At 27.7% G+C, this 22917-nt stretch overlaps 4 protein-coding genes across 4 annotated transcripts; 1 reads left to right on the plus strand and 3 right to left on the minus strand.

Annotated features, from left to right (window-relative positions):
- LOC108329302 (phenylacetaldehyde oxime monooxygenase CYP71AN24) lies at positions 1 to 656 on the minus strand. The gene is made up of 2 exons (XM_017563460.2): positions 602 to 656; positions 1 to 511 (listed from the first exon to the last, which is right to left on the minus strand). The coding sequence occupies exons 1-2, from the start codon at positions 654 to 656 to the stop codon at positions 39 to 41; spliced, it is 528 nt and encodes a 175-aa protein (XP_017418949.1). The 3' UTR covers positions 1 to 38.
- Positions 657 to 7719: 7063 nt separating this feature from the next.
- LOC108338702 (phenylacetaldehyde oxime monooxygenase CYP71AN24) lies at positions 7720 to 10060 on the minus strand. Its single transcript, XM_017575750.2, has 2 exons — positions 9088 to 10060; positions 7720 to 8421 (listed from the first exon to the last, which is right to left on the minus strand). Exons 1-2 carry the CDS (start codon positions 10027 to 10029, stop codon positions 7810 to 7812), a joined length of 1554 nt encoding a protein of 517 aa, XP_017431239.1. The 5' UTR covers positions 10030 to 10060; the 3' UTR covers positions 7720 to 7809.
- A 3558-nt stretch (positions 10061 to 13618) lies between these two features.
- On the plus strand, positions 13619 to 14138 carry LOC108329292 (dol-P-Man:Man(5)GlcNAc(2)-PP-Dol alpha-1,3-mannosyltransferase-like). The gene is made up of 2 exons (XM_052876998.1): positions 13619 to 13762; positions 13827 to 14138. Exons 1-2 carry the CDS (start codon positions 13619 to 13621, stop codon positions 14136 to 14138), a joined length of 456 nt encoding a protein of 151 aa, XP_052732958.1.
- Positions 14139 to 15047: 909 nt separating this feature from the next.
- LOC108329285 (cytochrome P450 71A1) lies at positions 15048 to 18250 on the minus strand. Its single transcript, XM_017563434.2, has 2 exons — positions 17237 to 18250; positions 15048 to 15848 (listed from the first exon to the last, which is right to left on the minus strand). The coding sequence occupies exons 1-2, from the start codon at positions 18239 to 18241 to the stop codon at positions 15231 to 15233; spliced, it is 1623 nt and encodes a 540-aa protein (XP_017418923.2). The 5' UTR covers positions 18242 to 18250; the 3' UTR covers positions 15048 to 15230.
- Positions 18251 to 22917: the final 4667 nt, after the last annotated feature.

The raw sequence follows: 22917 nt of genomic DNA on the forward strand, positions 1-22917 counted from the left end.
ATATTAAAGGTGGATATGTGAAGGTTTACATCCACTTCCTAAAAGGGTATTGGTTGAAGGAGAAGTGGAACCTTCTTGTTGACAGTGATTCCATATCTCTCGTTCATGTCAATACCTTGCACAGTTGCATCAGTTTTAGCCACTTTCCAATCGAACCAATAAAGAAGATTAGCAAGAGCATACTCAGCTACACTGATCCCAAATGTAATTCCAGGGCATCCCCTTCTTCCGCCACCGAATGGAATATACAAATCTTGTCCTTTGAAATCTACGTCCCTCTTTTCAAATCTATCAGGAAGGAACTCATCTGGTCTTTCCCAAAGTTCAGGGTCTCTCTGTATGGCCCATGCGTTCAACATTACTCTTGTCTTGGCTGGAATCTCGTACCCTCTTAGTTTCACAGCAGAGGTTGTCTCCCTAGGAAGAAGAGGACCTGCCCCAGCTGTAGCAACATGAGAGGGCCATGCTTGTGAGAGAGGGCTTGCAAGGAACGGTGCGGCAACGTGCCAAGCTGATGAAGATTTCCGATGAAGGGTATCTTAGGTGGGGATGAAGGTAAATTTCTTTTGGTTCTTCTGGAGAGTTTAAACACGACGAAGACGATGCTGATGAAGATGCAAAGTAAGGACAGGGAGAGCGTTGAACTTTGACGACATGGTCTTGGAGTGGATTCAAGTGTCATTTCCCAGTTTTCCAGAAATGACAATGATCTGAACACCCATGTGTTTTGCAACAAATAACTACAACCACTTCACAATTATTTTTAATAATATAATAATATAACTACAAATGATATTTTTGACACACAATATTTTTACATACATTATTCTTTTTTTATCTTTTATTTTTTTTTAAAAAACTAATTTTTAAGACCATTTTACCCTGTCAAATGAATGTTAAGGTGAGTCATGCTACTCTTACTCACCATATAAATATACTTGTATTATTTTTTTTTATTGTTAAATATCACGGTAAACACTGTCCTTGAAGTTCAAATATTTCTATCCACAATATGCAATAATAAAGTATGGTAACCTATTTTTAAGTGACTGATCTTCTTGATTAATAATTTTGAAAAGTCAAAATAATGTATTTAAAATTTATATATTTAATTATGGTCACTTAACATAAGAAAAATAAGTATATAATTTAACTTTAAAATGAATTATACGTATAAAAGATTTTTTTCCTTTAAATTTTTTAACTCATTAATAACTAAATTAGAACTAAAATTTTAGTTTTTTCTTTCAATTTAAATAATCATATTATCGATAAAAAATCATTTTTCATTTTATTCTGTAATTTTATTTTAATAATCTTCAATACATAAAATGATATTTTTATTGTAAATGTAGAAATATAAAGAGTTAAAAAAGGAACATTTAAATTACAATCTCTTTAACTCATTGGATGCTTTCCTATTAAATAAATTCTTTTAATTTAATCTTTTTAACTCAGATAATCCCATGTGTTTTAGGACATTGCTCCATATCAACTTCCAAAGGATTAATAGGAAGGTTTCACTTATAATTCTTTGAATCTTAAAAAAATTCCTTTAATTGAACAATTAGATTATTAATATTATGCTTTAGAATATGTGAAGGTAAATTTGTTTTGGGATAACTTCCATATTATAATTATTAAAGAAATAAATCTATTTTTTTTCTTATTCATCAATATACGTATTTGAAAAAAACAAAATTCAAGACTAAAAGAATAATTTTTAAAATTATAATAAAAAATTAAAAGATGAAATTACTAAAAGAAAAAATATATGGTAATCAAGCAACGGCTAAAAATCAATTATGAGAAAATACACAGCACATACATTTTTCTATGTTCATGAAAATTGACTATACAAAAGACTCGAGATAAAAAAAATGCTAACAATAAAACTAACATTTTACTAATCAAATGAGAATTTTGAAGAGCAAAAAGAGAGAAAAGATTCCATGTGAAAGACATTTACATATGGATTAATCGATTCTAACAGACGGGCATAGCTTTTTTTAGCGCGTACTCTGAAAGCAATCAGGTTAAAATTCTTAAACCAAAACGTGAGATTAATGTTAGAGTTTGGAAACGTCGACAGGACCTCTGAAAGAGTTATTTTTTTTTATTTAACATTTTTTTTAAAAATAAAACAGAATATATGAGAAATGAGAACAAAAAGTAATAAGTAATTTGTTTTTATTCTTTTCTTCGAAACAAAAGAAAACATGTAAGAGTGAAAGATGAATATAATCTTAGTAACTAAAAAAATAATGAAAGATAAAATAAAAATTATCATAATAAATTTTTTATTATATTTAGTTTTATGTTTTATTATTTATTAATATTAGATGGTGTTCTTTACAAAAAAAAAAACTAGATAATTTAATTTCCCTCTTTTCCAATAATACTCCATGGGATTTGTTTATTTTTAAAAAAATTTGGAAAACCCTACATCCCCCTGCTTCCACTATCATCCGCCCGTGGATTTCAATATTCGCGTGGTTTCGAATTGTTATTGTTGGATATGTTAGCACCGTGAAGCATTAAATAGAGAGGATGCGATGGATTTTGCAAATTGCAGGTGAAATAACGCACCCGCACTAAAGAAACCAGATTAGTCTACCGTCTCGAGGACACCAATTACGAAGAAATTGTTGAAGATTCTGGCGCTAAAACTTTTCTACTTCACCATATTCATTACAAGAAATTGAAGAGTAGATGGGAAAATCAAATATCCGAAGCAAATATCTCCCATAAATGTCCACTATACCGATAACACCTGACGGAAACAATATTTTCTTGCGATCATACCTATATTTAATTCTTTTTTTTCTTTATCAACAACCTGATATTGTTACATTGGTTAAAACGGATCACCCAATCTGATACGACTCGGTTTTATGTGAATTGGTTACGAATTAATATAACTTAATTTATCTATTAATGAGTCAAAAAAAAATTCGAATTCAACCTGATACACAATTTTCTTTAAATTAGTGGATAAACTAGTTGGTTTATTGACTCACTTATTTACTATTTTCTTTAAATAAAAAGAAGTTATAATTTAAATTTAAACAAATATTTTTTCTAAAATATTTAATTAATTTTGAAAATAAAAAATTTAAATAATTTTTTCAAACAAAAATAAAATAATAAATATTCTTTATAAGTTGAATTTAAATGAGTGGAATCGAAATCTAAGATACAATTTTCTTTATGATGAATCAAATTTACCCGGGACTGTAACCCTAACGACAGGTTCTAGTGTTTTACTTTACTTTGTGTGGGGTTCAATAAAACCATTCCCAGTGTCTTCACATTGATAAGTAACGGGACCACTTTAACGTCTGCATGTCAGAAGGACATAAGTACACGTTCACCACTTAAATCAGAAGATGTTTGTAGAAATGTCCATCAAAGGTTAGAGATATAATATTCAGTTAAGTTTAAATTTTATTAGTTTAATACAGTATTAGTATAATATGTACTAATTGAGATTTGGATTTATGTAGTCATGTGTGGTAGGGTTCCTTCGATTCGATTCGATTCTCAGTATGAATTTCTTGACTAGGAACAATATGTCAGAAATAAGTTTATTGATTAGAAATAAAATCATATTATTATTGAACTGATTTGATAAGATTAAATTAAACTTCAATTATATTATTATTTTGTAGATTTTTTCATTCTCTAGTTAATCTAAGTAAGAAAAGATTTGATATTCATTAACACAAAAAAGGTTTTAATGTGTTAACACAATTTGAACGAAATATTTATAAAAATATCACTACATATTTTTAAGGTTAATTTTAGTATCTGTAGAGACATGCTGATATTATAAACTCTTTCTGTATAATTCTACACTCACCCAAATTTAAATTCTTACCAGAACACTTACTCGGTATACTAGATTTTCTCCATACTAAGGTTTAATTGCTAATCTTTTTGTCCATTTCTTTGATACATGCATGACTATTTTCTTATCTTTGTCTCAAACTTATTATTCCACTGCCGTGCTTTAAGTCCTTTTGTTTTATGAAGTTTTTCTTTTAGAAGATGGACTCTGCTTTGAATATTAAAAGTGTCAATCTTCCTTAACTGCTGATTTAAAATTCTTATTCTGTTATCAGCCATTCATTCATAATTCTAAAAGGTTTTGGGTCCAATGTGTTTCCTTAAATATCAAGATAATGGACAGTGCTATATAAGATATTTCTATCTACAACATATGCATTCGAATGAAAACACAATGAACGGAAAGCCCTGATCGAAAGGAAAAAAAGATTTGAAAGCCGAAAAGAAGAGTGACAGAAAATGCAGATACAAGTTTGATTTTGTTATTTAATTAGACAATCATAGACCAATCCTCGGTGGAATTACGTCACACTTGTCCGATTTTATGATTTGTCATATTTCTTCCTCTAATAAAAACAAACCCTACTATTATTATAATCTAAATGAGTGAATGAAGACAACTCAACCTTCTATTATTTTATCTGAAAAAGAAAATTTACAATAGAAAGCAAGCAATCATGCTCCATAAGAAAATAGAACCCTGAGAAAGGAGCAACTTCTGTATTTACTTCTATTATTCTTTTCGTTATAGTGGGAGAAAGTCAAATTCTTTATTGTGTTTAAATGAGTATGTTTTAGGTATAGTAAATATGTCCTCTTTTAAGCATTTAAAATTTGTTACATATATTTTTTCTAAAAATATAACCAATAATTTACATACTTGAATCATATTTTAATATTTTTATCTTTAAAAGCACAATATATTGAAAACTAATTGAATTACAATCTTTTACAAGAAAATATCATGTTACTCACAAAATTTTATCGATAAAAATAAGATTTATTCACAAAAATCTATAAGTAAACTAAAATTTATCAACGAATATTAGGAATTTAGTTGTTAATAGATAGTTTTATGAGTAATTAATCCATGGTAAAATTTGTTGCTAATATAAAATTTTTATTAGAAAGGAGATGAGTTTTTAATTCAACTTTAATCATATTGTGATAAAATTCGTTGATAAATCTATTGGTATTGATTTTGTTTTAGTTCATCATAAATATGTTAGTATTGAATTTTTTAAAATTCTATTAGTAAATTGGTCAATAATTAATGTTTTGAAATTTGTTAATAAATTTATTAGTAATTAAAATTTTGAAAATCCATTAATAAAATGAACACTAATTTTCTTATCAAATAATGTGTTGTAAATTAAATGGAGATGGATGAGAAGAAAATGAAAATATGAAAAAAATGTGACAATAAGGACAACGACAACCATAATAATGACAATAATAATGATAATAATACCGACAACATTAACGTTAACAATACCAACAATAAACACAACAGAGGAAGGGAGAAATACAAAGAGAGAGGAAAGAAGAAAAAAATAAAGAAGAAAAAAAAATAAAAAAGAACAAGAATAGAAGAATTTATTGATTAATTTTATTTTATGGACAAAAAAAATCGTCAACAATTATTAACAAATATTTATCAAAAGATAATGATCAATGAATTTAAATCATAGACAATTGTTGACAAATTTTTTAATCCATCGATAAAATTTATCATAATATATATAATTTTATTATTTTTGTCAAAAAAAATATTAAATTAAATGAATTAGGTACCTGTACTTATTTAAATTTAAATTATTTTTAGTAACTTTCTTCCCTTAATTAATATTTTTTTGTATGAAACGAACAATGACTATAATTAATTATAAATATAAACAATAATAAAAAATTAAAATATTTAGACTTTGTACTGTATATGTGTAAGGTTAGTAATTGTGAGAGAGGTACAACTTTAAAAGCAACCTAAATAACAGTGCAGTAGTATCAAAATAAAATAATTATAAATTTATACTTTAAGAATAAATGGTGGTGCGCGTTGAAATTATGGAGGTGCAGGAAGAAATGATCTGAAAGAAGCAATTAAGGTTGCTCTTAACCTCCTATTGCAATATGGCCCAAACCCAATAAGGATGAATCTCCTGACTTTAGAGAGCATTACTCCCTCTACCACCGTATAGTGTTTCATGTATCTCCTCATTCCTCTTTTGTCCTTCCATATTTAATGTGGTGATTAAAAATTTTAACTTTCTCCAACTTCCAACCACTTCGTAAATGGTTCCCACAAACATATGAATGCACCCCATACTCCACCGCTTTCACGAAAATCAAACTCCTCTTCTTTTCCTTTTCCCTGTACTATTCTTCTATAAAAATGAAACAAATCAAAATAAAAGCAATTAACTTTAATTAAATTAATAATAATTAGTTCATTAAATAAAACAAAATTAATTTAATTATAAATACATAATTTACTTAAAATATAATTACTTAACTTTAACAATATCTAAAAATTAATTTACAAATCAATAAATTAATAAACTAAAAAGTAAAAAATAAATAAAAGAATTTGTTCAGCTTTCCACCTTTCTTTTATTTTTTTTTACAAACACTTTATTTATAAATAAAATAAACCTAAGGCCTCAACGGATATGGAAGATCTGTTGGACCTTCAACGAAGGAAAACACCCAAAATGTTGAAAGGCTTCAAAGGATATGGGACATTCGTTGAGCCTTCAATGGATCTCGAGAGTGTCCCATATCCGTTGCAACCTTTGGTGTTTCTCTTCTTCATCGTTTAACACAAAACAGAGCCGCATATAGAATCACTAACCTGGATCAAAGACAACAACAAAGGAAGCACCAAACTCTACAACACCATGAATCAAGAAACAACACGAACCTACCACCAACCAAGCACCAGTACAAACCAAGCAAAGGAGAAGAAAACCGTAACAAAAAAAGTAAATTGAGGAAAGAGGAAGATGAAAAATTGGAGAAAGAGAAAAAAGAGAATAAGAGAGGAAGAGAGAAAGTGAGAGTGTAGGAGTGAGGGTGTGGTGTGCGGCTGAGTGAAAAAGAAAATAAAAATTAGGGTTTTAAAAAAAAGTTAAAAAAATAAAAGATAAAAGTAAATAAGAATATTTTTGGAATTATAAAAAATGAAAAAGGTGTAGATAGCAGTGTGTGTGACAGGGGAGGGAGTAACATTCTACTTTAGATTCTCTATGTACATACTTGAACCCAAAACAACATGCACAATTACAAACTAGTACACAAAGATAATCACAATAAAGAACGTAATCCCAAGAAGGTTAACACTCCATTCTTTATCAATTATCTACACCATACGACTAAAAGGATGGAACTGAGAAAAAAGATGCACAATGAAATATATATTATAGAATTTCTTCTAGATTTGGTTTGGATATGAGAAGGTTATTGACTTCTTCATCTAAAACTTCCTTAACTTTCTTTGTTATTCACCTTCTCATTAGTTGCTAATAGATAAATCTGTTTTTCTTATTAGAAACGTCTATTTCTAAGTTTAAACAAATTTAGACTCTGATATGCTGGTGGGTAGCTCCGTAAGTAGGCTTTGAAGTTTAGATCTATATCACACCAAACAACCTTAAAATATAATATACTTCTGTTTTTCCGTTTCCCATAGTTGACCATTTCTGCTGTCACTTGTTGCTATAATATAGATACACCTGTTCTCATCATATTTAATGAAATTTGACGTAGCATACATTAATAAAACTGACACTATCAAGTCATCTTTATCTAGATAATAAACATACCTGACGAAAAAGACCATTTTTACATTTTGAACAACAAGAATAACGTGTGTACACACCAATAAACATATATATTATTTAGAGCAGCACCACACAAAGTGAAGATAATAAGTTACAACAGCAACTTTGAGAACAAAAACATTTAGAATGAAAAGGTCGTTGGTTTAACGTGAAGTGGTACTTTCTTTGCGACAACAAGTCCAAATATTTCGGTCATATCTATGTCTTGTGAATCAGTTTCTGGCAGCTTCCAATCAAACCAATAAAGAAGATTAGCAAGCATATACTCCATAGAAGCATTGGCAAAGTTAATTCCAGGACATCCTCTTCTCCCAAAACCAAACGGAATAAACTGAAAGTCTTCTTGACCTTTAAAATCAACTTCAATATTTTCAAATCTCTCTGGCATGAACTCTTCAGGACTTTCCCAGAATTTGGGATCCCTTTGCATTGCCCATGAGTTGATATATACCGTTGTTTTTGCCGGAATATCATATCCTTTCAGTTTTACAGCAGAAATCGTTACTCGAGGAGCCAAAAGAGGAGTTGGAGGGTGTATTCTTAGAGATTCTTTTATCACGCACTTTAAGTAGTGCATTTTCTTAATGTCACTTTCTTCTACATTTGATTTATCACCTACAACTGCTCTCACTTCTTCTTGTACTTTTTTCATTATCACTGGATTTCTTAAAAGCTCAGACATGGTCCATTCTATCGCCGATGAAGTTGTGTCAGTGCCTCCCACAAACATGTCCTAAAATAATACAATAGTTAAATCTTCTTCAGATCTGTTAACGGTTCATTCAATTCTCAAGGACGAATTGTAAACTAAAAGCTTTTAATATTGTAATAAATTCAAAAAGATACTTTACATTCTATTAATATTGTAAATTAAAAGTTTAATTAATAAATATTTTATTACACGATGTTATATGAAAATCACAGACTGTAAAAAAAAATTTAATATAATAATAATTTAAATTAAAATTTTCAAAAGAATGAATGTCTCAAGATCATATGTCACTCTCCAACACCAAATTAAATATGGAATAAGAGTTTGTTTTCTGTCTTACCATTTCGTAATTTATTGTTAGATTTTGATAATCAAAGTTAACTTTGAGAACTAAAAACAACAATCTCAACAAAAGACCAATAAAACAAAAAAAAATCCTTTAAAAGGAATCTAAATCTTACGTGTTCTATTTTTAAAATGATCATTGCCAAAACGAAGGTATTCATTTATATTTTAGGGTTATATATATATTCGATAACCAGGAATCATTTGATAATTTTTCAGTAGCAAAAAGTGGATGATGATGGATTTTAAATAAAGAAAAGTTACCATAATTATTTTCTCAATTGAAAAATTATAGTTATAGAAAATGAATTTTGAGCGTGAAATATCATCACTAAACGTTACCGTTAAAATTGCTTTGATGTCATTTTTGGCGAGGTCGACGCTGAGCGTGTTATCCTTATGAAGTTGGAGGAGGACGTCCAAGAAGACTTTGTTTTTGGAGTGTTCACCTTCCCTTTTGACGCTCATCTCTTCTGCAATTACCTCATCAAATAAACTATCCAGTGCTTCAGCAGTGGCTTTGTATTTCTGAATTTTTCCAGTAACAACATCAACCCAACCCAACCAAGGAAAGTAATCTCTCACTGTGAAAGCTGTGAGATGAATCATCACTTCCCTTGCTAACTCTTTCACTCTCGTGTAACCATCTCCTGCAAACTTCCTCCCAAGAGCACATTTGCACGCAATATTATTTGATGTTGACATGACCATCTCACTTAGATTCACAACGTTTTCATCACTCTTGCTAGCTTCACGTAGCTTCTTCACCAACTGCGCAACTTCTTCTTCCCTGATTGCTCCAAATGATTGCACCTTTTTCGTGCTCAGAAGTTCAAGCACACATATTTTTCTTTTCTGTCTCCAGTTTTCTCCATAGAGTGCAAAAGCAAAGTCTGTGCATCCATAGAGTAAGATATTTGCAGCAGTGTTTTGGGGTCGGTCCGAAAAGGCTAGGTCATGTGTTTTGATTATTTCGGCGAACAAATCTACAGATGAAACGACGAGGGTTGGAGTTTGCATCTGTCCCAACTGCAACATCATTATGTCTCCATATTTTAGAGAGAGATCTCGAAGAGCTCGATGTGGCAGTGTCCCAAACTGATGCAGATTGCCTATGAATGGGAGCTTTGGTGGAGATGGTGGCAGATTCAGATTGGTTTTGGGTTTGGATCTTCTTGCGAGCTTAAAGAATAACAGAACACTGATGAAGAAGGAAAGAGAAAGATAGAAGGTAGAAGAGAATACTCTTTCCATTTGCTCATGAGGCCATTGTTTAAGAGCCATTCTTTTTTCTCACATCTGGTAGTGTTAGTCCATCAAAGATTTATAAGCAAACATACGTAGCTGCTTGGTCGTTGTTTTACTTGTTCTTCGTTAACTAATTTTATTCAATTGTTGCTGTTTTACTCTTCCTTATTAAATTCCCTTTCTTATGCATTCTTGGAATCCTTGACTTAGAAATATATTCTTATATATTATCGATTCTATCTTCTATATTTATATTTTAAGATGTATTTAAATAATTTTTTTTAATTTTAAATTAAAATTAAAAATTATTAAAATACTTCTATGTATATATTTTTTTATGAATAGAAATTTTTTTTTGTCAACTAAAATTTAGTATACACTTTGATGTTACCATAAGTTAACAAATGTCCTATATATAATACTTATATTTTCTTATTACATCATAATCGTATCGTCTACCGTTTTTCTTCTCTCTCTCAAGTTATACCATATCCATTCAGATAGCGTATATAGATCATTTTCCTTAATAATATATATATATATATATATATATATATATATATATATATATATATATCATCACATATACCATCACATTTTTTAAATATGTATATTAATCACCATAGTTGGCATAATAGACAATTTTAGAATAATTTGGTGGATTGGCCATGAAGATCTTTTAAACACCGATAGAGTTAGAAATGTCTTTTTAAGTCATAACTCCTTTTTTATATGCTAGAAAGATGTTTTTAAAATTCTCTTTAACGTTGATATATTAAGTATATCAGTATTACAACTTTGGTTGTTGTAAATAAATTTTTAATTTTATCAAGTTTGAATATATTAATATGTTATTATAACATTATTCATTTTCAATGTTTAATGTTTTACATCGTATATGCATTGACAGGATCGTCTCAAAAGACCATATTGTCTAACAACTCATTTTTTGAAGTTTAACATACAACACTTAACGAAATATTGCTTAGTAAGTGAAGCGTCTAAAAGAAATGCTTACTAAAAACACCGATAAGCGCAAGCAAATTAAAAATGACATGTCAAAATTTATAAAAGTTAAAACAATGTTTAATAAAAAGCACGTCTAAGACAAGTAGTGTTAAAAGCTGAATATATTATACTGAAAAGCACATACTTATGCCAAACGTTAAGTTTTACATAACATGCCTAACTTGTCTCTTAAAGTAAAAACATTAAGGGCATGAACGTACTTCACCTCTACTTTCTTTCTGTTTATATATGCAGATAATGACAATATCAAGCTTTATTTAAAAGTTCTGCACAAGGATCAGAAAGACGTTAAGAGATTGGAAAACATTTTGAGAATGCTTCCTTAAAGCCTTATGCTTTGTCCAAAGTCATATACATTATCACTGCTAAAACAATGCTGCTCTTCCCAAGACGTAAAACAATAGCTATCTTCGTACCTAAGGACATTTCTCTCAAGGAGGTCAACTCTTGAGTGACATATCTTTTTCGAAGATGACTATATAAAAAGAACTTGGTGAAGAGAAAAAAACAACAATAATTATTTGAATCTTTTCGTTGTTATTTTTCTTCTAAGTTCACATCGTCTAAGTCTTTCTTTAAAGAGAAAAAGTGTTTTCAAGTTTTTAGATTTAATTGTATTTGAATCTATCATCTAATTTCAAGTAAGACTTTTTGTACCGGTTAATGCTTCAAACGGTATAAATATGAAACTTTTTATATTCAAAATGGATATAAAAAGTCTAGGTCATATATTATACATTCCTTCCCTAGCAAACTTTTTATACTGACTTCAAAATTGGTACAAAAATTGAATACTTTCTATACTCACTACATCTATATCTGTTTGAAAATCGATATAAAAAGTATTTTTTTAACTAAACAGCTCTTTTAATCAATTTATATATATATATATATATATATATATATATATATATTATTTATATTATAGTTATTATTTTTATCTTTAATATTATTTCTTATATTATTATTTTATTATTAATATTATCAATAATTTTATTATTAAAATATAAAATTATTATATTATTATTATTAATTTTATTGCTTAATATTAAAATTATTATTATTTAATATATAAAAAATTTACACTATAAAAATCCATTGTCGAATTAATAATTAAATTTAATTAAATAATTATATATAGAGTAGAATTTTTCATATTCCACAAGATTATTTTCTTTTAGATTTATATAAAATTCATTTTTTTATTTTCTATTTTTAAAGTTTCATAAAATTATTTATAAATCCTTTTATGAAATATTAAAAAAATTGTTAGAAATAAAAAAAAATTAGGTGACATTAAAAGAAAACACGCATAGAATATAAGCATTTAGTTTCTATATTATAAGTCATAAGTACCGTATTATACTTCGTAGGTGGTTAATCACTTCACTCGTTTCTAATAAAAAAAGTTAACATTAATTTCAGACTCAATTATTTATCTTTGTGTCCAACTTAAACGAAAATAAAGTATGTCAAGACTCAATAACAATTGAGTTAATAAAAGTGTGTTAAGATAAATAAATGAGACAAATATATCATATTGTAATAGAAACAAAATTAACGGTTAGAAATTCAAATACAAATTAAAAATTCTCACAAAAATGAAAAAGTTAAGTAAAACAAAGAAAAGGCGTATTGACATTAAAATTTTATATTGGGAATGATGTTATGTACGTCACTCTTATATGAATAACTCTAAATTAGAGATAGTTAATCTCTACCATTTATACCAACAAAGATTTTCAAAAAAAGTAACGTGTGAGGTAATATGATATAAAATAATTAAATTTATTGAATATGGGTATACAAATATTTATATTAGCTGTACAAAAAAATTAAGTTCTTTATTCTTACATAAATTTGAAGATTTAGTTTTATATGCTTAAAATTGACTGGATCTAATAATAACATAATCAAATGAAAAGAGTAATACAACCACTACGACAGCTACCTTTTGTATCTCGTGTTAGAAAAATGATTCTGAATCACGTGAATTTGTAAAACTGCGTCGCTTTCATTTCATTATTTTATTATATATCATCGTCATTAATTTTTCTTTATGCACCCCCAATTGTACTCTCCACACTATCCCTCGTTAAAAATATACAAAAATCCCTACACCTCTTTATTTTTAATATTTTTCGAATAGGTGTTCTACACGATATTTTCGGATTCAAAAAATGCTTTCTAAAACACCCAATTCGAAATATTAAAAAAAATTGGAAAGAGTATTCCAGAAGATATGTACAGATCCAAAAACATTTTCCGTTGTACTTGTTCCAGAAATTTTTTTATATTTAGAACACTCTATTTTGAATATAAAAAATCCAAAAACAAGTGTTTCAGATTTTAAAACACCTTTATGAAACACTTATTTTGAAATTTCATATATATATATATATATATATATTCCAAAATATATATATATATATATATATATATATATATATATATATCTTTTTGGAGTTAAAATCTGGTGAGCCCATGAGACGAAGTTCAGAAATAAGAATTAGAGAGAAAGAAAAAGTGAGGGCGTTGATCGTGGAAGAATGATAAAACGGAGATGGGTGGCAGAAGGTTAAAAAATAAAGAAACCATGGGCGTTGAATCGGTGGCGCCGTCGCCACCACCTCCAAGATCGGAAGGAAAAACCGCTTTGCTCCAAAGCCCCAAGATACCCTTCTCACTGGCTCTTCTCTTCGCTGACGTCCTCCTCGTCACTCTCGCTGACGCTCTTTTCGTAACTCTCGCTGACGCTCATCTCTTCAGATACGAAGATAGATTGGGACGCTTACATGTTACAGGTTAGCAGATTTCTCAAAGGGGAGAGAGACTTTCGCAACCTCAAAGGCGACACTGGTCCTCTCATCTACCCTGCTGGCTTTCTCTACATTTACTCTGCATTTGAGTATCTTACCCAAGGACAAGTTTACCCTGCTCATGTCACGCATTCAAATTATTCTATTTCTCATTCTACTCAGTTAATCTGGGCCCTTTGCTTGCTTTCTCTATCCAAGAGAGTTCATTCCATCTTCGTGCTTCGTCTGTATAATGACTGTATGGCCATGACACTTCTTCAAGCAAGGGCGCCAATTAACTGTAACCTTATCCATTGACATCTACTCGAACAACTTTTCGAACAACTTTTGTGGATGAGTGACGAACCCTAAAAATCAAAATTTCCCTAATTTCATTTTCATATCATAATTGCAGAGAATGGAGCGTTCTTAATTGAATTTTCTACTTTACCCTTATTTTATTTGAATTTCCACTCTTTTAATTTAATTTTTTAATTTGAAATTTAAAATAATAGAATTCATCCACATTTTTTATGACACGTGTGTTAAAACAACACTGTCAACATGTTAGGTGACACAATACTTAACGTCGTCTGATCAATTTAACAGAAAAACCCTATTTAATTCAATTTTACAAAAATAAGGACCTAATTGAGACGTCAGATAAGAAATGGTCGTATTTGAGATTCTCGACAAAAATTCGACAAAAATAAGAACTTATTGAGAAATTAAACCAATCTAAAAATATAATCTAGAATAGTCATTCCATATTTAACAGATGTTCTGAAATGTGTTTTTGGATTTTGAACACTTGTTTCGAAATTTTTTTTGGAATCCTCTCGTAAGAATGGGATAAGATAAGTTCTTGGAGTTTTAACTTTAAGCGTTCCACTTTTATAGGCTTTGAATTTGAGATCTATTTCACATCAAATGAATAACATATTACTAATCTTCCAATGTTTGCCCTTTGCTTAAGTGACCAACAAAACACAACATCATATCAATGTTTTGTGTAATTAACATTTGAATGAAGACTTTTTTTTCGGATAGAGACTATGGGCGGTGGCAGTGTCCGTTTAGTAGCTTCCTAGCGCTGGATTGGACAAAATCCCAAAGTGAGGATGCGCGGTTGCAAGCCAACAACTCTTACCTAAAACAATTATTGGATTTCTATTTTTCTTATTTTTAAATATTATCATCAAAATATTGTTTTAATGGTTAAATATGTTTTATTCTAAATTTTACTAATTTTAATATATTTTTAAAATTATATGTATCAATGGAAGTATTGAGACGTATCCAACTAGTAAATAATATGTATAAATATTTATACAGGACCGTATACATATCCAACTAGTATAACAAACATGTTACAATATAACAAAAAGAGAACATATAGTAGAAGTTTACTCAAGATGAATAGGTTTTTGGTTTAAGGAGAAGTGGTAGTTTCTTCGAGACAACAAGTCCAAATATCTCGGTCATGTCTATATCAAGTGTAGCAGTACCAGTTTCAGGCAACATCCAGTCGAACCAACAAAGAAGATTAGCAAGCACATACTCAATTGAACTGATTCCAAAACTCATTCCAGGACATCCTCTTCTTCCAAAACCAAATGGAATAAAGTGAAAGTTTTCTTGGTTTTTGAAATCAAAATCACTGTTTTCAAATCTCTCTGGCAGAAATTCTTCAGGACGATCCCAAAGTTTAGGATCCATTTGCATTGCCCATGCATTGATATATACCGTTGTTTTTGCAGGAATATCGTATCCATTTAGTTTTACATCAGACATTGTTACTCGAGGAGCCAAAAGAGGAGCTGGAGGGTGTAACCTTATAGTTTCTTTGACTACACATTTTAGATATTTCATTTCATTCACATCATTCTCTTCCACCTTTGATTTATGACCTACAATTCTCCTCACTTCTTCTTGCACTTTTTTCATTGTTGTTTGGTTTCTCATAAGTTCTGACATAGCCCACTCCAATATGATCGCAGTTGTGTCGGTACCTCCCAGAAACATGTCCTAAAAATAATAAATGAAATTTTCATCAAACTTGTAAAGTTTCACTCATTTGTTTGGAAGAAATAAAAATTTCCAATTGTAAACGAAAAGGTTTTCATATCTATCTACTCGAAAATTATTGTAATATTTAACAGTGCTGTCAAAATGGATTGTAACCTGCGAATCAATTCGGCTCATCACGAGTTTGAGTTGAGTTAGATTTGAATTAGGTTGGTTTGAAAAAAATGTAATTTTTTTATGGAGGCTAGTTTTCAACCCGGTTCACTTAGAACTCAACTCACCGAATTGAACTCAAGGTGAGCCGGGTTGACTCACCATCCCACCTAATTTAATTTAATTATTTATTAATTTTTGTTTCAATATTATTAATTAGTATTTTTTTTATTATATTATAGATGGTGATAAAGAAAAATATGTTTCAAGAGAGAAAAATAATATAGATTTATCTATTTAAGACTCTAATATTATAAATGAACAAGTGATATTATACATGTTTTTGGATTACGCTTGGATGATATCATACTTTTTATTTATTTATTTTGAATTATCTTTGAAGTTTAACATCTTTTAGTGTGACGTTTATTTAGATTTTAATTAAAAAAATTGTAATTTTTTATTTTAAAAAATTTATAATTAAATGAGTCAGTGAACCACCTGATTAACCCATTAACTTATGATAGGTCGAATCGAATTCGAATTTTTTTAACTCGCTAATAAGTGAACTGGGTTGGGTTGGTTCAATAAGTATCAAACCCGTAATAAGTCGGTCGGATCAAGTGAAGTTACCCTACTGCTCTGAAAATATAAAATTCATTATTTTAATGACTATTCCAAATCCACCAAGAGACTTTTCGGAAACTTGGAACTCTATTATGGATTTGTCTTTAAAAGACTAAAACTATCATAAATTTTAAAGACTGTGCATTTTCTTTTTTTAAAATATAAATTCTTTTTATGACTATTTTCAAAATTCGCAGGTTTGTTCAAACACACATATCTATTTAAAAACTATAACTAACTTTTTTATTTTCTTACATTTTCTTTTCTTCTGTTTTTTATTTCTCTAACAATACAAAAATTCTTTTTTTTATGAATATTTTCAAGTTCGTTAAGAATGAATCATCATAAATTTTTTTCTTCTATTTTTTATTTCTCTAAAAATACAAAAAAGAAATTGTGACTATTTTGAAGTTTGTTAAAGACGAATATTATCATAAAGGGTTGTCCATTTTGGAAACTTCAAACTCTATCACGGTACTGTTCTTTAAAAACATCTCAGAAAATAGAATGAGAAATAAATATTTAAATTATGATTGACATAAACTCTTAAATAATATACAAATATTGAATATGGTAAGAATAGATTAGAAGATGGGAAAGAAAGATACCGTAATAAGTGATTTGATGTCATTTTTGGTAAACTCGTATCCCAGCATGTTATCCTCGTGATGTTTGAGGAGAATATCCAAGAAATCTTTCATTTCGGAGTGTTCACCTTCTCTTCTCTGCCTCAAACGTTCTGCAATCACCTCTTCAAATAAAGCATCCATTGCTGCAGCTGTGGCCTTGTATTTCTGAATTTTTCCTGTAACAACATCAACCCAACCCAACCAAGGGAAGTAATCTCTAACAGTGAAAGCTGTCATATGGATCAAGGCTTCCCTTGCCAACTCTTTCACTCTGCCGTAACCAACTCCTTCAAACTTCCTTCCAAATGCACATTTACACACGATATTATTTGATGTTGACATAATCATCTCACTCAGATTCACGTAACTTGCATCATCCCAGCTTGCTTCAAGTAGCTTTTTCACCAACTCCGCAGCTTCTTCTTCCCTGATGAGTCGAAAGGAATCCACCCTTTTGGTGCTCAGAAGTTCAAGCACACATATTTTTCTTTTCCGTCTCCAGTTTTCTCCATAGAGTGAGAAGCCAACATCTGTGCATCCGTAGAGTAAGATTTTAGAGGAAGTGTTTTGGGGTCGGTCCGAAAAGGCTAGGTCATGTGTTTTGATTATTTCGGTGACCAAATCTACAGATGAAACGACGAGGGTTGGATTTTGCATCTGTCCCAACTGCAACATCATTATATCTCCATATTTTAGAGAGAGATTTCGAAGAGCTCGATGTGGCAGTGTACCAAACTGATGAAGATTGCCTATGAATGGCAGCTTTGGAGGAGATGGTGGCAGATTCAGATTGGTTTTGGGTTTGGATCTTCTTGTGAGCTTACAGAATAACAGAACACTGATGAAAATGGAAAGAGAAAGATAGAAGGTAGAAACGAACACTTCTTCCATTTGCTCAAAAGGCCTTTTTTGAGAACCATTTATTTTTTCAACATGTCTCTTTTTCATACTACATTTATAAACATGCATAGGGTCAGGTGACATGGATGGAGCTCACCCAACCTCGAAGACAAAATTTAACTAGTTATACGTCCGGTTTTTTACACCAATATTTTAATAACTTTTTTTAACAATTTTTTTTATAACAATCACTATTTTAGATTTTAAACAGTTGTTAAAAATATTTTTTTTCGGTTATTTATATATTCGTTTAAAAATGCTGTGGATTTTTAAAATTTGCAAATTATTAATAAATATTTAAAACAACAATAATTTTAAAATTTTTAAAATAAAATCTAGATAAAATTATAGAAAGATATAAAATATAATATAAATTATATTAAATTTTAATTTTAATTACATTTATTTTAATAAATTATAAATTAAATATTAATTTTAATTAAATTTAATATAATAAAATATAAATCATATTTTAATTTTAAGTTTTTTTACCAATAATAATAGATACACATAACTAATATAATATGATATCATATTTAATTCATTTAATAACATATATTAAATTATCTATTATCTATTATTCAAAAATATTCATTTTAAGTATATTTATTATTCTTCATAGATTTTATCCGCAAATAATTGCGGATATAGATACTTTTATATCACTGTATACATCTTAATTTATACTTATTATAAAATCGGTCAGTGATTTTTAGGTTGGTTCGTTATTAGTCTATCAAATTCAAGCTTAATCATCACATTAAAACGGATTAGAATTTGTGATATGTAAATTCTTTTATTTTTTGTTTTTAAATTTTAACTTTTTATTTTCAAAATTTATTGATACTAAATAAATATTAAAAATATATTAAATTATGTACATATTTTTAAAATTTTTAATTGAATAATTATTATTTGTTAGTGGATGAACTAAAATAATAATTATATTTATATATTAAATATTTTTTATAATAATTAGTGGAACTTATAATTTATAGGGATTAATGAATTAAATAATATTATAAATTTACATTTTAAAAAATATAATATAAAAATTTAATTTTAAACTATTTTTATTTTATGTTTTATTAAATAAAGGGTTAGTAGACGAATTCGCTCCATTCATCTTTGGACCAATTTAACTGCTTAGGCTAATCAGACCAAACTAAGTTGACAAGTTGAAAACTTAAATTTAGCCTAATTTGACGGATTGACCAAACTAACCTGTTAGTCTTGATAAACTTTACTATCCATGTAGCATGATATTCTATACTTTTATATTCAAATTAAAGGTGCATAAATAATTGCTTTATTATAAATTTATATTTATATTTAATTTTCATTATCTTAATATAATATTTTGTTATAATATTGTTTTGATACTAATAAGAGAATTCTTAAATAATGATTAATTTAATAAAATAAAATAAAAACCAATTTTAATTTTAATCTTTTAACTAGAGATCAACTTTTTTAATAATCAAAATCTTTAAAGCTAATGTTATTGACCTTAGATACTAATTCGTAATAAAAATTATTTTAATTACTAATTTAAAAACTAATTATAATATTTTATTTATAAAAAAATTATTTTAGTTATCAATCAATTTTAATTTATAAATTAGTATCTAAATTAATCTTATAGCAATTAATTATTTTTAATCACTAATTATTTACTGATTAAGAATTTTTTTATTTTTATCTACGTCCATTTGACAAATACTTCTTATCATAAGTGTTATATTGAAATAATAAAAAATAAAATATTACAATAAAATAATACTTTATATATAAATTTGAATTTAAGAGAGAAGTTGAAGTGTCATGCTATGCTAGGATGATTCTACCTCAATTAAATGTAAAATTTCAATATAGCTTAAATATTATTTTGTTCTCAATTCATATCAATTTTGTTCAATGTGTAATTTATTTTGTTTAATTTGATTTTTTTGAAATCTTGTAAAAATTGTTAGCGAAAGTTAATAAATGTAAGTTAGTATTATTATCACATATTAGTGTTATTACTACGAGTAAATGTTTCATATTTAATTTAGTTCTAATTTGAATTAATTTTATTTAATTTTGACTCTCTAAAGTGAGATCAAATTTAATTTTTATTAAAATTTCCATTTTAATTAAATATTTTCTTCGTTATTTTTAAAGTAATTCTAACTATATTAGTGGAATATAATTATTAGATTTCTACTTGATGTTTTCTACATGTAAAAAAACAAGGTTAGATGTAAAAAAATAAGGTTAGAGTTGATTTAAAAATAATGAAGAACTTTTCTTCTAATTTTAAAATAATTATTATTTTTTCTCCTAATTTTAAAAATAAATTATAATTTTCATCTAATAATGAATAATTTTTCTTATAATTTTAAAAATATTGAAGAACTTTCCTTCTAATTTTAAAAAGAATAAACAATTTTTCTTCTAATTTTTAAAATAGCGAAGAATACTCCTTCTAATTTTAAAATTGATGAAAAAAATTTCTTCTAATTTTAAAAATAATGAAAAAAATTTCCTTCTAACTTTAAAAATAATGAAGAATTTTCTTTTTATTTTAAAATAATTAAGAACTTTCTTTTTAATTTAAAAATAGTGAAGAACTTTTCATCTAATTTCAAAACTAGTGAAAAAATTTCCTTCTAAAATTTAAAATTAGGATTGAATTAAATAAAATTAATGAAATTTGAAACTAAATTTAATAGAAATAATGAAAATTGAAATGGAATTGAATACAAGACATTAACATGTGACATTCATTGATATTGATTTGACACGTGGTATTGACAGTGACTTAACACGTGGTACTGATATTACTACGTGTACAATGTTAACTTGACATATGGACAATTTTTTTAAATTAGGAAAAATTTAAAAATATTAATAAAAAATTTAAAAAAAACATGAAATGACACATGACAAACATTATGAAAAAACAAAAAAATACTAGAGGGAGGTGAATAGTGTTTTTGAAATCCTTTCACAAAACAATCTCTAATGGTTTGTGAAGGAGATATATAATTTGTAAGATGTTTAGACACTGATTTTTATAAGATGAGTAGATGGAAAAGTTTTAAATAGAAAAGCAATAAATCACAGAATTTATATTGGTTCACTAAATCTAAGTTACGTCCAATTTTCCTTTAAGAACTCTTAAAAGGTTCCACTAATCTTTAATAAGATTACACGAGTTTTACCTCTTTAAGTTTACAAAGAGTATTCTTACTACTCTTTCACTTATTCAAAATGACTAGTTTGAGTTTAACCACTCCTAGTTTATAAGTATTCTAATTACTTTTGCTCTCAAGTATTCTAAGCATTTCAGGTCTTAATCTTACATAACTTGTCTAAACAAGTGTTTTAATTCTCTTCAGAGTTTACAATACAAATAGTGTTATGAGCAAAGATACAAATGATAACTCTCAAAGAGATGATATAAACAATACAAAGAATTATGTGATTAGCTAAGGTTTTTCTCTCAAAAGAAATATATCTTCAGACGATATTTGATCACATTAAGCTTGAGTTCATTATTCTACTATTCTTATATTATCCCTCTTGTGTTATTATTCTTGCTTATCTTCAAGCTTTCATTTATATATAGCTTTTCTTAAAAGATGATCATTAAACAGAGAAGTTGATTTCAAGAGAACAAGTAGTTTTTATGTGAGAAGTTAGACTTTTGTCTACTTTGTAGAGATTCAGAACTTTATCATAGCCTTTAGAAAAACTAAGTTTGTAAGATGTGACAGAGCATAAGGCTTCAAGGAAAACATTTCCAGAATGTTCTTCATCTCTCACAATGTCTTTTTCTTGGGTGCATTGATTATGATCATATTTTTCTCCTTTAGTGATCTGCACAAATATCAAGAACAAAGTATTGAATCACTTTATTAGATATGCATTAAATATTTTCAACGTGGATAAACATTAGACTATATTGCATGTTCAAAACATTTTATTATTTGTCATGTTATTCATAAATGCATCGTTTGATCAAACATATAACATGTATAATCATCAGATGATACAGACATTAAATGTTTGTACAAAAGCCATAGCGTTTAGCGGTCATACATTAGACAGTGTAAATCATAAGACACTTTACTTGAGATAACACTTGTATAAAAATTCTTTTAGTTTCAACATTATATATAAAATGTTATCAAGTTACTCATGTAATCTATTAAATGATTTCAAAGAAAGATATTTTTTTTCCTAGACGTTTTTGAAAATTTTAGTTCAAAATACAGTTCAGTATAGAAAAAAAAATGTTAGAAAACATTTTTTTGGCTATTTCTTTAAAACAGTTTTTTTATATATTGTAATATTTTGTTTGATTTTTTTTTGTTAAACTTCAAAATCTGAGTTGTTTAAATGATATGTTTTCTAAACGATCTCATCTTAATATATATTGCAAAAAAAGTAAACAAAATCTAACAAAATAGATATTTCATTGAACATAAAAAAATGAATACATTAAACAAATCAACAAAAATCAAAATCAAAATAATATTTAAATCTTTAAATATTTTATTAACATTTATTAACTATGTCTTTTTATTATATTTTATCTCTTATTGTAACATCCCAAATTCTCACATTAATGTAACATCCCAACTTTTCACATTAATCTAACATCCCAAATTTTCACACTTGATAATTAACATTACATTTACGGTAACATCCCGTAATCTCATCCTTTAAAATTTCCTAGTTGATATAAGTCTATACATGTAAAAAGGTTCTAA

The sequence above is a fragment of the Vigna angularis genome, chromosome 1, assembly GCF_016808095.1.
Source record: "Vigna angularis cultivar LongXiaoDou No.4 chromosome 1, ASM1680809v1, whole genome shotgun sequence".
NCBI lineage: Eukaryota > Viridiplantae > Streptophyta > Magnoliopsida > Fabales > Fabaceae > Vigna > Vigna angularis.

Bases quoted from the DNA above. Each gene is read 5' to 3' on its own strand.
- LOC108329302 (XM_017563460.2), bottom strand. From the start codon at position 656: ATGTCGTCAAAGTTCAACGCTCTCCCTGTCCTTACTTTGCATCTTCAT. The intron at 512-601 runs GTCTTCGTCGTG...AATCTTCATCAG, and splicing joins TTTGCATCTTCATCAGCATC to CTTGGCACGTTGCCGCACCG.
- LOC108338702 (XM_017575750.2), bottom strand. From the start codon at position 10,029: ATGGCTCTTAAACAATGGCCTCATGAGCAAATGGAAAGAGTATTCTCT. The intron at 8,422-9,087 runs GTAACGTTTAGT...GTATTATTTTAG, and splicing joins ACATCAAAGCAATTTTAACG to GACATGTTTGTGGGAGGCAC.
- LOC108329292 (XM_052876998.1), top strand. From the start codon at position 13,619: ATGGGCGTTGAATCGGTGGCGCCGTCGCCACCACCTCCAAGATCGGAA. The intron at 13,763-13,826 runs GTAACTCTCGCT...TACATGTTACAG, and splicing joins CTCTCGCTGACGCTCTTTTC to GTTAGCAGATTTCTCAAAGG.
- LOC108329285 (XM_017563434.2), bottom strand. From the start codon at position 18,241: ATGTCACCTGACCCTATGCATGTTTATAAATGTAGTATGAAAAAGAGA. The intron at 15,849-17,236 runs GTATCTTTCTTT...TATTATTTTTAG, and splicing joins ACATCAAATCACTTATTACG to GACATGTTTCTGGGAGGTAC.